Source organism: Ranitomeya variabilis, chromosome 2 (genome assembly GCF_051348905.1).
Source record: "Ranitomeya variabilis isolate aRanVar5 chromosome 2, aRanVar5.hap1, whole genome shotgun sequence".
NCBI classification, from domain to species: Eukaryota; Metazoa; Chordata; class Amphibia; order Anura; family Dendrobatidae; genus Ranitomeya; species Ranitomeya variabilis.
In genome coordinates, this window is record NC_135233.1 from 831,844,453 (window position 1) to 831,861,689 (window position 17,237).

The 17,237-nt window shown below is 41.4% G+C and overlaps 1 protein-coding gene across 2 annotated transcripts in view; it reads left to right on the plus strand.

The window, feature by feature from the left end:
- CSMD1 (CUB and Sushi multiple domains 1) overlaps window positions 1-17,237 on the plus strand; it is a 2,858,343-nt gene that overhangs the window by 2,267,192 nt on the left and 573,914 nt on the right. For both annotated transcript variants that reach the window (XM_077290057.1, XM_077290056.1), the window contains exon 29: window positions 5,205-5,392. In XM_077290057.1, coding sequence (XP_077146172.1) covers window positions 5,205-5,392 — 188 coding nt within the window. The remainder of the gene's footprint in view (window positions 1-5,204; window positions 5,393-17,237) is intronic.

Genomic DNA, 17,237 nt, shown 5'->3' on the forward strand with positions numbered 1-17,237 from the left:
ATATTATGTATACATCTTTGTGCACTTCATGTTTCTGGGTGCAGACAAGCCCAGCATTTTTGGCCTTGCAAACTATGGTGTCTGCTCTCATGGAAAGTACTTAGAGAGTTCTGGGCAGCCCGCCTAATCTAATAGTATGGGCATCATTAATAGGCTGTTAGCAAGGCACTGTGCATGACCTTTGTGTAACCAGCACCCAAAGTTTTTGCACAATTTAATACTAAGCAATCACCCTCTCCATGAATCGGTAGGTTGAAAGTGTTTTTTTCATCAGTATTTTTCACCTATTTTGCCGCCATCTTTATTATGTGAGTTTGCTGCATTAGTTCTGACACCTGGGCGAGTAAACACTGTTGCCACTTTTTGCTGTATTAATTCTTGAATTTTTGGAGGAAGCTTTCCTTTTAAGTCTAGTGCTGTTTAGCCATAGGGCGAGACTTTGGAGGGATGGAGCGCTATTTGCATCCTGGAGAGCAGATTTTCTTTGAATCATTTGCAGACTCCACATATATAGAGCTCCTAAGTGCTAGAAAAACAGAATCTGCCCTCAAGTGACTAAATTTTGGAAATTATACCCCTTTGGGAATTTATATACAGGTGTAGTGACGAATTAGGCTCCATTGGTGTTTTCCAGAAACAAGACGCACTGGATGTTGCTGAGTGCAAATTGCAAACTTCCTTTCTAGTGCCCAGAAAGTTGTAGTGCCTACTACATTGTAGTAACCAACTCATACTTCTGGAGATGTGCACTTATAAATTCGGCATGCTGTCATCTCTATAGAAGTGCCAAATATGTGGACACAAAATATGGTTTCAGAGCAATGGGGCACAGAAGAGAGGGGAGCATTTGGATTTGGAAGCACAGAATTTGCAAAATTTATTTTGGTGGGTGAGGAGCCATTTTGCTCTTTGAAAGTCATTGTACTACCAGTAATTTGGAAGCCCCCTATATTTCCAATAACAGATGACAAACCTAAGCGGGGACTTGATTTTTTTTTGGGTTGGTTTGAAGCTTTTCTTGGGAACATTGCACACAACATTTGGGATCACATTTATCCGGTTCTCTATGCTGAGCACTTACAGTGGGTTTCTAATTCTCCAAATGATGTGATTCAGATGAAACTCCCAAGGGATCCATTTACTAAAATGAGGCAGCAGATTTGCTCTGTACTCCATCTGGCCTCTGTTCAGGATTGTCATTTTTTTCAAAAGTGCACAAAGCTGTGACAGGCTGCACTTTTATGCATGCCTAAAAAACCAGACATTGCTGGATCATAGGCTGCCAAATGGCATCCAGAGTGCCTCCATCTGCCTCATTACAGGGAATATTCAACCAGGGGTTCTGTCTAAAACATGTATTTCAGAGATTTATATAGAAACCATGATGTAAGTGCTCAGCGTAGAGCGCAGGATAAATGTTAGCCGAAGATTACTGCGATCCTTGTGAGGCAAAATGAAAAATTCAAAAGCAGGAGAATTTTTTTTTTACTGTTACTGGTGCAATATAAGTGACTAAGTGACTTTATTCCTTGGGTTGGCACAAGTACAGCCATACCAGATTTATATCTTTTATTATGTTTGGCTTTTGTCACACAGTAAAAGAGGATTTTTACTGCAAAAATAGTTTTTTTTTATTTGCCATATTTTGAGTGCAATAATTTGTTCATACTTCTGCTGACAGAGTTATATGATGGCTTGTTTTTTCAGGATGAGTTGACATTTTTATTGGTACCATTTTCAGGCACATGACCTTTTTTGATTGCTTTCTATTCCAATTTTTGGGAGGCAGCATGAACAATAACCATCACTTCAGGAATTGCTATTTTATTTGTTTTTTTATGCTGTTTTGAGTGTGGCAATATTTATAAGGCAGCTTTATTCTTTGGGTCAGTATGATTTATGTTGTTTTTATGTGTCTTGGCACTTTTACGCAATAAAAACTACTTTATAGAAAAAAAATTATTTAGCTCATTGTCTTAATATTTTTATGAACCCATGCTCATGGGTAAAACACTTCCCTATAATAAATAATTTCAACAAATAATCCATAGGTAAAAAAAGGAGAGCCATAACTTCTTTATTTTTCAGTCAATATGGTAATGTGAGGGCTTGTTTTTTTTGCTGGACAAGTTGTACTTTTGAATTACACCATTGGTTTTACCATATTGTGTACTGGAAAGGGGAAAAATATTCCAAGTGTAGTGAAATTGCAAAAAAAAGTGCAATCCCACAGTGTTTTTTCGGTTTGCTTTTTTACTGTTCACTAATTCCTAAATCTGACCTGCCATTATTATTCTCCAAGTCATTATGAGCTCATAGACACCAAACATGCATAGGTTCTTTTTTATCTAAGTAGTGAAAAAAAATGCTGCACTTTGTTTAAAAATACAAAAATTTGCGCTATATTTCAATACCCTTAGCATCTCCATTTTTTGTTATCTCGGGCTGGTGAGCTCTTATTTTCTGCATACCAAGTTGATGTTTTTACTGATACCTTTTTGGTGCAGATATGATCTTTTAGTTGCCCATTATTGCATTAATTGCAACGTTGCGGCAACCAAAAAATTGCAATTCTGGCATTTTGACTTTTTTCTCGCTATGCCTTTAAGTGATCAAGTTAATCCTTTATATTTATTGACTGATTGGGCGATTCTGAAGGTGGCTATACCAAATATGCGTATGTGTGATTTTTTTAGTGTTTTATTTTGAATAGGGCGAAAAGGGTGTGATTTGAACTTTTATATTTTTTTATATTTTAATATTTTTAAAAACCTTTTTTATCACTTTTGGCATGCTTCAATAGCCTCCATAGGAGACTAGAAGCTGTCTTAACCCAAGCAATCTGGTAGTGACAACCATAGAGGTCTGCAGGAGACCTCTGGTTGTCATGCCAACCCATTGGTGACCCATGATCACGTGACGGGGTCACTGATGGGTGGATTTCCGGCACGATTGCCGGAATTGCATGTTAAATGCTGCTTTTAGAGTAAGACTGCAGCATTTAACGGGTTAACAGCCATGGTAGGATTGCGATTCCTCCTGCAGTTTGTTAGGAGCACATGACTGCTGATCAGATCAGCTGTCATGTGTCAGAAAAAGGTGCGGGCTCATTGCTGGAGACTGCACCAAATGGGGAGGCATCCAATGACGGATAGATCCATCATTGGTTGTTAAGGGTTTGAAATAGTTTTACAATTTTTCTTTACTTTTTTAAACTTTTTTTACTGAGTCCCTTTATAGGACTTTCACTTTTTTACAGTCTGTTCACTGTTATAAAGCATTGCAATGCAAGAGCGTTGTAATGCTTTATAACATGTCAGCCCTGCAGACACAAGCTAGTTAGATCATGCACTGTGCATGATCTCTCTATCTTGCTAGTGCCTGGTTACCCAGATGACATCATTATGACATTACGTCACCATGCTAAGGATTGGTCACTCACGATGATGGCGTAAGCGCCAATCAGACTGCAGTGAGGGCTTCCTCCTTCTGTCTGCCTTCTAAATGTTGTAATTGATATCGGATGCAGTATTTTGAGTTTTTTGTCAAGAGGGGTGCGGGTGCCACTCCTTGCAGTGCTGGTTGTCAGCTGTCGATTTTTCAAAAGTTTTTGTTAACTTAGCCTAATCAGTCTTGTCTCAAAAGCTGTTTATCTGAAATAACAGAGACAATTTTGTCCTCTGAGTATGGGGACTCCATTCTGAATATACTGATTTTCCCAGGTTAAAGGTCGAATCCTTATTTATAACTGGAATAATTCTTTATAAACAGCAATAATGTATAGCACCATAATTCTCTAAAATATGTTGTCATGATTTGGGGAAAAGCTAAATTTCAGAACAGATTAAGGATAAAATAAAGCTTTATGACATATTTCTTTTTATGTTGTCATGTTCTGGTTCAGCACACGTGTAGGCAATCTAAGATCAGCTTCTAGAGCAATAATGAGGAAGCTCGTAGACTGATTTTATTAGATTGGAGGCAATATTCATTTATTTAAGAGCCAATAGGCTTGGCGTGTCCTTGCCTTTATTAACATTTAAAGCTTATCTGCACTTTTTGTGTGATACTATCTATTTGCATGCTTCAGTAGGTTATTTATATTACAAAGCATAAAGCTAATACCTTTCATATTTCCGTTAGTATATTTCTGTCTTCCTAATCAAACACTTCTCTGCTCTTTCTTCCTCAGCCTGTGTCATAGCCTTTCATTTACCCATTTTCCTTGGCATTGTAATATTGTACTCAGACTTTTTCAATTATAAGAGTTCACTCAACTAAGCAAAAAGCAAATTAAAAGCACTATAAATAATGCATATTCCATTTTTTTACCATTTCAGGTCATTGTTCATATTTCAGGTTGCTTTGGTCTGACCATTTTAGACAGCTTTTAGTTTCTTTGCACAAACCTGAGTTAAATATATAACGCATGGAAAAAATGGTAAATACAAACACAGCTGTAAAAAAAACATAAGTGCTTGTGTCTACTATCAATCATTGGCTCATTAATGGCTGAATATGAAATGTAGCATTTTAAGCAACAGATATTTTCATTCTCATTGCTTTGATGATGTATTATAACTGTCTTTTTATTATTTTGGTTTGTGTAAAAAAAAGTTCTCCCTATTTGAAAAAATTTAATCTAATCACAAGTTATACTATTACATCAGAATCAAAACTAGAAAAAAAAACAAAGCACTACAGAGATATGGTTGCAAAGTTGCTTTTCTTATTTTGTAACAAAACAACTTTATTCATGAAATATTTATATACCCTGTAACTGTATTTCATGTTGCAGTATTGTTTCCTGTGTGTGTATTTGCCCACTAAAATCTCCTAAATTTGAGGTGTGTTCCAAAATATAAAATCTAAAATAATTCTATTTTAGATTAACATAACGTAATATTAAAATATATCTACCATGTTGCAATAAAATATGGTAAAACTGTGAAGGCAAGTCTTGAATTCTGTAAGATATATATATATATATATATTGGAAGCCATTGGACCATGGGTCTGGGAAGCGATGCACAACAATTGCGGTAATATCAGATGCTGTTCCAATTTTGATCTCTCTCTCTTTCTCTCTCTCTCTCTCTATATATATATATATATTTATGAAGTTGAACCATGTGTTACAAAATAGATATTATAAATCTTGCATGACCTTCTGTTTAATGATGCATATTATTTCTGTGTTTCAGTTTTAATATGGAACCCAGTTATGATTTTCTGCATGTATATGAAGGTGATAACTCCAACAGTCCCATAATTGGAAGTTTCCAAGGTTCCCATGCACCAGAAAGATTAGAAAGCAGCAGCAACAGCCTGTTTCTGGCATTTCGTAGTGATGCATCTGTTGGTATGTCTGGATTTGCTATTGAATATAAAGGTAATTCATTTACGTTATTTTATAACATGTTGATATAGCTTTTATAGTTGTTGGGTATATATTTTTGTGCTCTATGACAAATCATATGCTATATAGTTTTACAGTATTTATCATGTTCCTTTAAATATCTTTTTTACTTGCTACATCTTTATTATTTAAAGCCATTTAAAAGTAGCAACATCTGAGAACTGTTTATATTTTATATTTTGTGATAAGACCCTTCAGATATTCATGTGTTAATGAATTGAGATATTTTGGTTATAAAAAATAAAAAACGGAATCAATGGTAGGATTTAGTAGCAGTTATCTGTCAACTATTTCTAGGGCAAACAAATTATTGCAAAAAAAGTCATTTAGACATAGTACAGATATACCAAAGTATACACTATGTTATTACAACACTAATGTTTTACAAAAATAGAATTTTATATACAAGGATATGGTCATATGTGGCTGACTATTGATCTTTTTACAACTGAAATGGAACATGTGAATACATGTGAATGGAGTCTGTGTAACATGTAAATTATGTTCTGATAACCACAGTCAGATAAATAAAATAACATTTCAGAAACAAAATCTGCTGTGCATGAACATATCCTTACTATGGTCTATAAATAAATGTAGTCAATGGTATATACTTAACTGTGCAAAAATAAAAGAAATGTTTCATTACCCTCTAAAATCCTAAAAGTTATTAAAATACAATAAGTCTCCAATATTGTCATTGAAAGCTTTCCAAGACATAAAGAAGATTCAGGTAAAATGGACTGGCCTTGTGCTTTTTCAGTAAGTAATGTTTTTAAGTGTGTTCCATTTGCATAATATTCATTTACATTTGAAACTATAAATGGATGAGCTCCAGATGTAATTAAATTACCAAATTGTGGTGATCCAAATTTAAACCTAAACTAATAGTGGCTGTAGCATGGGCATGTTCCCACAGGGCAGTTACACAGTAGATTTTCTATTGGGGATTTATGTTGGGAAAATCTTCTGAATATTACATTAACAGTAACATAAATGAGTTTTCATGAAAATTGTTAATACGTTGTTGAGAAAATTCATGGCATAGTTTGATTGCTGCTGCAGATTTTGAATCAGATTAAGCTGGAGATATGACCTTGGATTTTACCCATTAAAATGTATAGAGGGAAATGTGTGGCAAAAGTGCACCATTTTCTACAGTAAGATTGTCTTGTGGTTATATAACAACATAGCTCTTGATGAAGCCAAATCTCTAGTGAAATATGTCAGGGGTGCTTTGTCTATTTTCAAAACAAATTGAGACAATGGCCCTTTTTAATTAATAGTCTAGGACAGGGGGTCCCCAACCTGTAGCTCGGGAGCCACATGTGGCTCGCGGTCTCGTGAATTGTGGCTCGCGACTGTCTGCCAGCTTGGTGCATTAGCTCCATGTGTAGCAAACTGGTATGAAGAAGACATCTCAAAATGGTAAATTTTGTGAGTAGCCCTGCACAGTAGTGCAGATCTGGATGTACATTTACTGGTCTTAGGGGTTTAGAGATGTTTTAGGTTTGGTACGCAAGAAGATGCTACTATCAGTTAGAATAGGTGCTCAAAGCTGGATGTGACAGTGTGTTGGGAGTCATTGATGGGAGAATACTGAATGGGGGTATTGTGGGAACCCCGGGATCTCAGTTTACTGCTTTAGAGTGATTTCTGTGCAAAAGCTTTGGTTATCATTATACCTGTAATGGGGGCTTTGGTTGACACTACTTTGAAAGGGAGTGGGAGCTGGAAGTGGCTCGCGACCCTCTCTCAGTGCTGAATGTGGCTCGTGACCCTCTCCCTAAGCTGAATGTGGCTCTCAAGGTCAGAAAGGTTGGGGACCACTGGTCTAGGACATGCAGTGCAGGTGCCTGCTAGACAAATTGGTGTAAATATTGAAATGGATTATAAATGATAAATTGCCTATAAAACACACTAATCAGTGAACCAGGGATTCACATTGGATGTGTACATTTTTTAAATTTTTTCTGCTATGATTAGGTATTTATCATTACAGTTTTCAGCACTCAAAAGGAACTGCAGTAGAGGGAAAAAAGTAGTTTGCAATTTGTACTATATATATATATATATATATATATATATATATATATATTTATTCGGCCCCCTGGAATTTTTCAACCTTTTCCCACATATCATGCTTCAAACATAAAGATACCAAATGTAAATTTTTGGTGAAGAATCAATAACAGGTGGAACACAATTGTGAAGTTGAATTAAATTTATTGGTTATTTGACATATTTGTGGAAATTCAAAAACTGAAAAGTGGGGCGTGCAATATCATTCCATCCCTTTACTTTCAGTGCAGCAAACTCACTCCAGAAGTTCATTGTGGATCTCTGAATGATCCAATGTTGTCCTAAATGTGTAATGATAAAAAATATATTCCACCTGTGTGTAATCAATTCTCCATATAAATGAACCTGCTCTGTGATAGTCTCAGGGTTCTGTTTGAAGCACAGAGAGCATCATGAAGACCAAGGAACACAACAGGCAGGTCCGAGATACTGTTGTGGAGAGGTTTATCCGTGATACTGTTGTGGAGAAGTTTAAAGCCAGATTTGGATACAAAATTATTTCCAAAACTTTTAACATCCCAAGGAGCACTGTGCAAGCGATCATATTGAACTGGAAGGATTATCATACCACTGCAAATCTCCCAAAACCCGGCCGTCCCTCTAAACTTTCATCTCAAACAAGGAGAAGACTGATCAGAGATGCAGCCAAGAGGCCCATGATCACTCTGGATGAACTGCAGAGATCTACACAGCTGAGGTGGAACAGTCTGTCCATAGGACAACAATCAATCGTACACTGCACAAATCTAACCTTTATGGAACAGTGGCAAGAAGAAAGCCATTTCTCAAAGATATCCATAAAAAGTGTTGTTTAAAGTTTGCAATAAGCCACCTGGTAGACACACCAAACATGTGGAAGAAGGTGCCCTGGTCAGATGAAACCAAAATCAAACTTTTTGGCAACAATGCCAAACAATATGTTTGGCATTAATGCAACACAGCTCATCACCCTGAACATACCATCCTCACTGTCAAGCATGGTGGTGGCAGCATCATGGTTTGGGCCTGCTTTTCTTCAGCAGGGACAGGGAAGATGGGTAAAATTGATGGGAAGATGGATGGAGCCAAATATAGGACCATTCTTTAAGAAAACCTGTTGGAGTCTGCAAAAGATCTGAGACTGGGACGGAGATTTTTCTTCCAACAAGACAATGATTCCAAACACAAAGAAAATCTACAATGGAATGGTTCATAAATAAACATATCCAGGTGTTAGAATTGCCATGTCAAAGTCCAGACCTCAATCCAATTGAGAATCTGTGGAAAGAGCTGAAAACTGTTCATAAACGATCTCCATCAAACTTCACTGAGCTTGAGCTGTGTGCCAAGGAAGAATGGGCAAGAATTTCAGTCTCTCGATGTACAAAACTGAGAGAGACATAACCCAAGCGACTTGCAGCTGTAATCGCAGCAAAAGGGGGCGCAACAAAGTATTAAGTTAAGGGGGTCGAATAATATTGCACGCCCCACTTTTCAGTTTTTGAATTTCCACAAAAATTTAAAATAACCATTAAATTTCTTTCAACTTCAGTTGGTGAAATAAGTGTTGAAAATGTCACCAATTGTCATGCCTCAGGATTCATTCTGGCAGTCTTGTGGTTGTCTGCCCACGTCTCTATCCGCTGAGCTATTGGAAATCCTGGAGCTGGTTGGATGCTGATTTCCCTTTGCCTGTTGTCACTCCTTTCTTAAAGCAGGTGTTCCATTTGCTCTTTGGCCTATCCTATTACTCTGCAGGGCTTTCTATTTAAACCTCACTACTTCCTCTGTTCCCAGCTCGTGATAGCTTGCAACGAACCAGTTTGGTGGTGAAGGAGTAGTCCTTGTGACAGTTAGATAGTGTTTACGCTAGAAGTTTTCTGTGTAGTTTTTTCAGTGTGTGTATTACCTTATCTTCTTGCATTTGGTTGGTTGCTCCTACTGTACCCTTGTTTTCCTCTTTGCTGTTGCTTGAGGGTTTTTGTATTATTGCCATTTCCTTTCATCCCAGTCTGTTTCCCCTGTCTGTCTGGTTTGTGCTATCCATTTCTCCTCAGTCCCTTATCTCCCTGGGTGGAGGAGGAATTAGTTCACTGTGCATTCAGGAGCATAGTAAGGCTTGAGACCCTATCATCTCTATCTTCAAGAGAATCCCTGGGACAGGGTTGGTGAGGGAACCAGCTGCAGGCTCAGTTGTCGGTGACAACCCATCCAATCCACAAAGGCAAATAATTCAAGCCATACATGTCTATAAATTAACTTATGTGTAATAAGGAGAGATGACCAAAGGAAAAAATATTGAACACATCAAGAAAGAGGGGTGCAAATAGCCATGGAAAGTCATGACACCGGCTAAAATCTAGCAATAATTAGACAGCAATCATGCCACTTAGTGAAAAATAATAGCAGCTAGTTCAACTGATGTCTCATTACCAAGGTGCTACACAAGAAACATCTCCGGATAGATAGCACCAGAGAGCTGTCGCAACCTTATTGTTGCAAAATATTCTGATGAAATTGTTTAGAGAAGAATATCTAAACTGGTAAAGGTTCCAATGAGCACTGTTGGTGCCATGAGAACATCAATTCAACATAAGCCAGCCACGATCAGATGCTGTCCGCAAGACTTAAGACATTAGAATGAAAATAATTATCAGAAGAGTTGTACAAGAGCCAAGACAACCTGTGGAGAGCTACAGAGACTTGTAATCAGCTGGTAGAATTGTTTCAAATAAAACTTTAAGTAATGCAGTCACTCTCCTTGGCCTGTATGCATGCTCACCACACCAGACTCCATTGCTGAGCAAAAGTCATGTTCAAGCACTCTTACAGTTTGCTTAACAACATTTAGACAAGGCTGGGAAATTCTGGGATAATATAGTCTGGTCAGATGAGACCAAAATTGAACTCTTTAGATGACATAATATACACCATGTTTGGTGATAAAAGTTGGATATCACCCCACAAACAACACACCTACAGTGAAGTTTAGTGGTGGGAATGTCATAGTGTGGGGATGTGTTTTTACCATACCAGACTGACAAACTTCATATGATTGAAGGAAGTGTACAAATGTACTGAGACATTCTTGATGAAAATCTGCTGCCATCTACCAAGATGATGAAGATGAAACAATGATGGGCATTTCAACAAGACAGTGATCCCAAATAGGGTTGAGCGACTTTCATTTTTTTAAGATCGAGTCGGGTTTTGTGAAACCCGACTTAGTCCAGAGTCGAGTCGAGTGAAGTCGGCCGATTATCGCTAAAAGTCGGGGATCGACCGAAACACGAAACCCAATGCAAGTCAATGGGGAAGCATAGCCGGCAGTGAGTGGAGGCCAGGAAAACACCTACAGTGCCCATTTTAATGCCAAAAACATCCATTCTTGTTTTCTGAAGCTTGTCAATCTAAATTAACTTTATAATAATAGTTGGGCACTGGAAATTGGGGGTGATTTGGCAAAAGTTGTGGGGGGTAGGGCTGGTTCAAGGTTTTAGTGGGCACAGGAAACATGGACTACGTCACGGCGGTGGAGCAGTGAGAGGTAAGTATGTCAAGTTTGCAAGTGCTGTGATCCTAAGCAAGCAGGGGGGCCCACTCGTTGGCATTGGCACTGGCACAGGGCCCCTCAAAGTACAGCGGTGTGTTTGCACGGCGGGGGCGCCTCCCACCAGCAGCGACACTTTTGCGTACTCTGAGGGGCCATGTGCCAGTGACGTCGCCAACGAGTATGCCCCCCCCACCTGATGAAGGAACCTGCACTTTCATCTGCACCTTCCTCTTTGTCCCTGTGTAAGGTGGTATAACATGCGGGAAGGGGAACCTGACTTTCAGCAGGGTCAGATTCTGGCTGTGTAGAGTGCAAGGGGAATGTAGTGGTCTAGGTCAATGTACCAGCAGACTCATGTAGCAGTGGCTGGGCAGTGGGCAGGATGAGGAGGAAACAGATATAGGGCCAAAGAATAAAGTAGGCTAAATGCAGTTCAAAATTGGTAACAGGACTAAACAGGCGGCATTGCTTTGTTGAGTGGAGTAGCAAACCCAGGAGCAGCAGACACTGTTTTAAGGGCCCAAACACACTAATAGGCCAAATGCAGTTTAATATCTGATACTATAGGCCGAAAGCCATAAGGTTGAAGCTCAGCTTTTTTTAGTTGAGGACAAACACCAGGGAGGAGCAAACAGAGCTATTAGGCCCCATCCAGCAATTTAAAAAAAAAAAAAAAGAGCCAGAAGGTGGAAACTCAGCTTTGTTCAGTGGAGGACAACACCAGGCAGGGGCAGACACCGTTAGTAGGCCCTAACCACCAATTTTTAAAAACACAGCACTTAATGAGAGCCAGAAGGTTGAAGCTCAGCTTTATTCAGTTGAGGGCAAGACCAGGGAGGGGCAGACACCGTTAGTAGGCCCTAACCACCATTTTGTTTTTTAAAAAACACTTAATGAGAGCCAGAAGGTTGAAGCTCAGCTTTATTCAGTTGAGGGCAACATCAGGGAGGGGCAGACACCGTTAGTAGGCCCTAACCACCATTTTGTTTTTTAAAAAACACTTAATGAGAGCCAGAAGGTTGAAGCTCAGCTGTATTCAGTTGAGGACAACACCAGGGAGGGGCAGACACCGTTAGTAGGCCGTAACCAAAGTTGAAGGCCAAATGCAGTTTAATATCTGATACTATAGGCCGAAAGCCACAAGGTTGAAGCACGGCTTTATTCAGTTGAGGGCAACACCAGGGAGGGGCAGACACCATTAGTAGGCCCTAACCACCAATTTTTAAAAACACAGCACTTAATGAGAGCCAGAAGGTTGAAGCTCAGCTTTATTCAGTTGAGGGCAAGACCAGGGAGGGGCAGACACCGTTAGTAGGCCCTAACCACCATTTTGTTTTTTAAAAAACACTTAATGAGAGCCAGAAGGTTGAAGCTCAGCTTTATTCAGTTGAGGGCAACACCAGGGAGGGGCAGACACCGTTAGTAGGCCCTAACCACCATTTTGTTTTTTAAAAAACACTTAATGAGAGCCAGAAGGTTGAAGCTCAGCTGTATTCAGTTGAGGACAACACCAGGGAGGGGCAGACACCGTTAGTAGGCCGTAACCAAAGTTGAAGGCCAAATGCAGTTTAATATCTGATACTATAGGCCGAAAGCCACAAGGTTGAAGCACAGCTTTATTCAGTTGAGGGCAACACCAGGGAGGGGCAGACACCATTAGTAGGCCCTAACCACCAATTTTTAAAAACACAGCACTTAATGAGAGCCAGAAGGTTGAAGCTCAGCTTTATTCAGTTGAGGGCAAGACCAGGGAGGGGCAGACACCGTTAGTAGGCCCTAACCACCATTTTGTTTTTTAAAAAACACTTAATGAGAGCCAGAAGGTTGAAGCTCAGCTTTATTCAGTTGAGGGCAACACCAGGGAGGGGCAGACACCGTTAGTAGGCCCTAACCACCATTTTGTTTTTTAAAAAACACTTAATGAGAGCCAGAAGGTTGAAGCTCAGCTGTATTCAGTTGAGGACAACACCAGGGAGGGGCAGACACCGTTAGTAGGCCGTAACCAAAGTTGAAGGCCAAATGCAGTTTAATATCTGATACTATAGGCCGAAAGCCACAAGGTTGAAGCACAGCTTTATTCAGTTGAGGGCAACACCAGGGAGGGGCAGACACCGTTAGTAGGCCCTAACCACCAATTTTTAAAAACACAGCACTTAATGAGAGCCAGAAGGTTGAAGCTCAGCTTTATTCAGTTGAGGGCAAGACCAGGGAGGGGCAGACACCGTTAGTAGGCCCTAACCACCATTTTGTTTTTTAAAAAACACTTAATGAGAGCCAGAAGGTTGAAGCTCAGCTTTATTCAGTTGAGGGCAACACCAGGGAGGGGCAAACACCGTTAGTAGGCCCTAACCACCATTTTGTTTTTTAAAAAACACTTAATGAGAGCCAGAAGGTTGAAGCTCAGCTGTATTCAGTTGAGGACAACACCAGGGAGGGGCAGACACCGTTAGTAGGCCGTAACCAAAGTTGAAGGCCAAATGCAGTTTAATATCTGATACTATAGGCCGAAAGCCACAAGGTTGAAGCACAGCTTTATTCAGTTGAGGACAACACCAGGGAGGGGCAGACACCGTTAGTAGGCCGTAACCAAAGTTGAAGGCCAAATGCAGTTTAATATCTGATACTATAGGCCGAAAGCCAGAAGGTTGAAGCACAGCTTTATTCAGTTGAGGGCAACACCAGGGAGGGGCAGACACCGTTAGTAGGCCGTAACCAAAGTTGAAGGCCAAATGCAGTTTAATATCTGATACTATAGGCCGAAAGCCAGAAGGTTGAAGCACAGCTTTATTCAGTTGCAGCTTCTTTGCAATAATATAAAGAAGACGCGACAGGACAACACTCGGTGGATGCCATATCTGTGTTTTCAATGGAAAAAAACCTTTCAGTTAACTACTTGCAGGAGAAAGTTTTTGTAGCTGGTGGCCAATTTTGGTACTGTACCAGTTTTTGGTTGTATGTGTTTTTGTTTTTAATGTTAAAATGTATGCATTTGATATCTCTCCAGTATTTTCTTTATTATAAGCAAAATACTTATTTTTATATTTTCTGATGTTTTATACCGGAGTGTTCCTCGGGACACGCTTATAAACTTGATAATTGGTTCCAGGGGTACACGGGCAGCAGTGGTCTGGTCAGTGGAGGCCTAGTGGAAGGAGGGACCGCAGACAGGCTTCGAAGGCCTAACATGATAAAATGGGCTGGCTGTAGGCACTGTAAAATAGGTTCCAGGGGTACACGGGCAGCAGTGGTCTGGTCAGTGGAGGCCTAGTGGAAGGAGGGACCGCAGACAGGCTTCGGAGGCCTAACGCAATAAAATGGGCTGGCTGTAGGCACTTTAAAATAGGTTCCAGGGGTACACGGGCAGCAGTGGTCTGGTCAGTGGAGGCCTACTGGAAGGAAGGACCGCAGACAGGCTTCGAAGGCCTAACATGATAAAATGGGCTGGCTGTAGGCACTTTATAATTGGTTCCAGGGGTACACGGGCAGCAGTGGTCTGGTCAGTGGAGGCCTAGTGGAAGGAGGGACCGCAGACAGGCTTCGAAGGCCTAACACAATAAAATGGGCTGGCTGTAGGCACTTTATAATTGGTTCCAGGGGTACACGGGCAGCAGTGGTCTGGTCAGTGGAGGCCTAGTGGAAGGAGGGACCGCAGACAGGCTTCGAAGGCCTAACATAATAAAATGGGCTGGCTGTAGGCACTTTATAATTGGTTCCAGGGGTACACGGGCAGCAGTGGTCTGGTCAGTGGAGGCCTAGTGGAAGGAAGGACCGCAGACAGGCTTTGAAGGCCTAACATGATAAAATGGGCTGGCTGTAGGCACTGTAAAATAGGTTCCAGGGGTACACGGGCAGCAGTGGTCTGGTCAGTGGAGGCCTAGTGGAAGGAGGGACCGCAGACAGGCTTCGGAGGCCTAACGCAATAAAATGGGCTGGCTGTAGGCACTTTAAAATAGGTTCCAGGGGTACACGGGCAGCAGTGGTCTGGTCAGTGGAGGCCTACTGGAAGGAAGGACCGCAGACAGGCTTCGAAGGCCTAACATGATAAAATGGGCTGGCTGTAGGCACTTTATAATTGGTTCCAGGGGTACACGGGCAGCAGTGGTCTGGTCAGTGGAGGCCTAGTGGAAGGAGGGACCGCAGACAGGCTTCGAAGGCCTAACACAATAAAATGGGCTGGCTGTAGGCACTTTATAATTGGTTCCAGGGGTACACGGGCAGCAGTGGTCTGGTCAGTGGAGGCCTAGTGGAAGGAGGGACCGCAGACAGGCTTCGAAGGCCTAACATAATAAAATGGGCTGGCTGTAGGCACTTTATAATTGGTTCCAGGGGTACACGGGCAGCAGTGGTGTGGTCAACGGAGGCCGATTGTAATGAGTGTCTGCCAGTTAGTAGTCAAAAAACAACAAATAAATGTGAATGTCTCGCATTAAAACAAAGACACTAATGGGTGCAATCATTAGGTTCAGGGGTGGGATCCTCTGCGTTGTTTCAGACCTACTAATTTAGTGCAAAGTATTTACTGTGGTAAATAGAGGACACTGCCCCTGACTATGTTATGTACCATCATACATGTCAACACAATGGTATTGTCAGTGGCAGGTATGGAAGGATGTCAGCGCATAGACTAAACATTGGTGGAAGTGTGAGAGATAACTGTGGAAGTGGTAGAGCAATGTTTGACCTGGGGGTGGGTGAACTCTCTTGTGGCCGGCGGTACAGGCCCAGGGCCCCTCATGTTACAACAGTGTGTCTGATGTTGGGTGCGCACCACCACCGCCAGAGACACTTTATTGTACTATGAGGGACCCAGTACCAATGCCGTCGACCAAAAGCGAGCACACCCACCTCTTCAGGCAAACAGCTGTCTCACGGGTGCTTGCGCCAAGTCGCGATACCACGGCCCCATGTGGTGAGTTTGGCCATTTAGGGAGGTGTAAACATGTCATATGCCGGACAATCAGCTGCAGAAAATTAGACATTAGAAAAGTAATTCACAGTAGTCCACAGGCAAGAGCTTTTCATAGGAAAGCTAGGTGTCGGCCGGGCAAGGTGGGGCAAAAGATTTTGAAATCCAGTTGTGGTTCATTTTAATGAATGTTAGATCGTCAACATTTTGGGTAGCCAGACGAGTCCTTTTTTCGGTTAATATTGAACCTGCAGCACTGAATACTCTTTCTGATAGGACACTTGCTGCCGGGCAAGCAAGCTCCTGCAATGCATATTCTGCCAATTCTGGCCAGGTGTCTAATTTTGAGGCCCAGTAATCAAATGGGAATGACGGTTGAGGGAGAACATCAATAAGGGATGAAAAATAGTTAGTAACCATACTGGACAAATGTTGTCTCCTGTCACTTTCAATTGATGCAGCAGTACCTGTCCTGTCTGCGGTCATAGCAAAATCACTCCACAACCTGGTCAGAAAACCCCTTTGTCCAACGCCACTTCTGATGTGTGCACCCCTAACACTACTAATCTGCTGCCCCCTGGAGCTCGTGTGATAACGATCACGTGCGCTGTGTGCTGGGAATGCCTGAAGCAAACGGTCAACAAGAGTTGATTGTTTGGTTGCTAATATTAGTTCCAAGTTCTTATGTGGCATAATATTTTGCAATTTGCCTTTATAGCGTGGATCAAGGAGGCAGGCCAACCAGTAATCGTCATCGTTCATCATTTTCGTTATGCGTGTGTCCCTTTTTAGGATACGTAAGGCATAATCCGCCATGTGGGCCAAAGTTCCAGTTGTCAAATCTCCGGTTGTGATTGGTTGAGGGGCAGTTTCAGGCAAATCTACGTCACTTGTGTCCCTCAAAAAACCAGAACCCGGCCTTGCCACGCAACCAATTTCCAGTGCCCCCGGGAAAGCTTCCGCATTAAAAATATACTCATCCCCATCATCCTCCTCGTCCTCCACCTCCTCTTCGCCCGCTACCTCGTCCTGTACACTGCCCTGACCAGACAATGGCTGACTGTCATCAAGGCTTTCCTCTTCCTCTGGTGCAGACGCCTGCTCCTTTATGTGCGTCAAACTTTGCATCAGCAGACGCATTAGGGGGATGCTCATGCTTATTACTGCGTTGTCTGCACTAACCAGCCGTGTGCATTCCTCAAAACACTGAAGGACTTGACACATGTCTTGTATCTTGGACCACTGCACACCAGACAACTCCATGTCTGCCATCCTACTGCCTGCCCGTGTATGTGTAT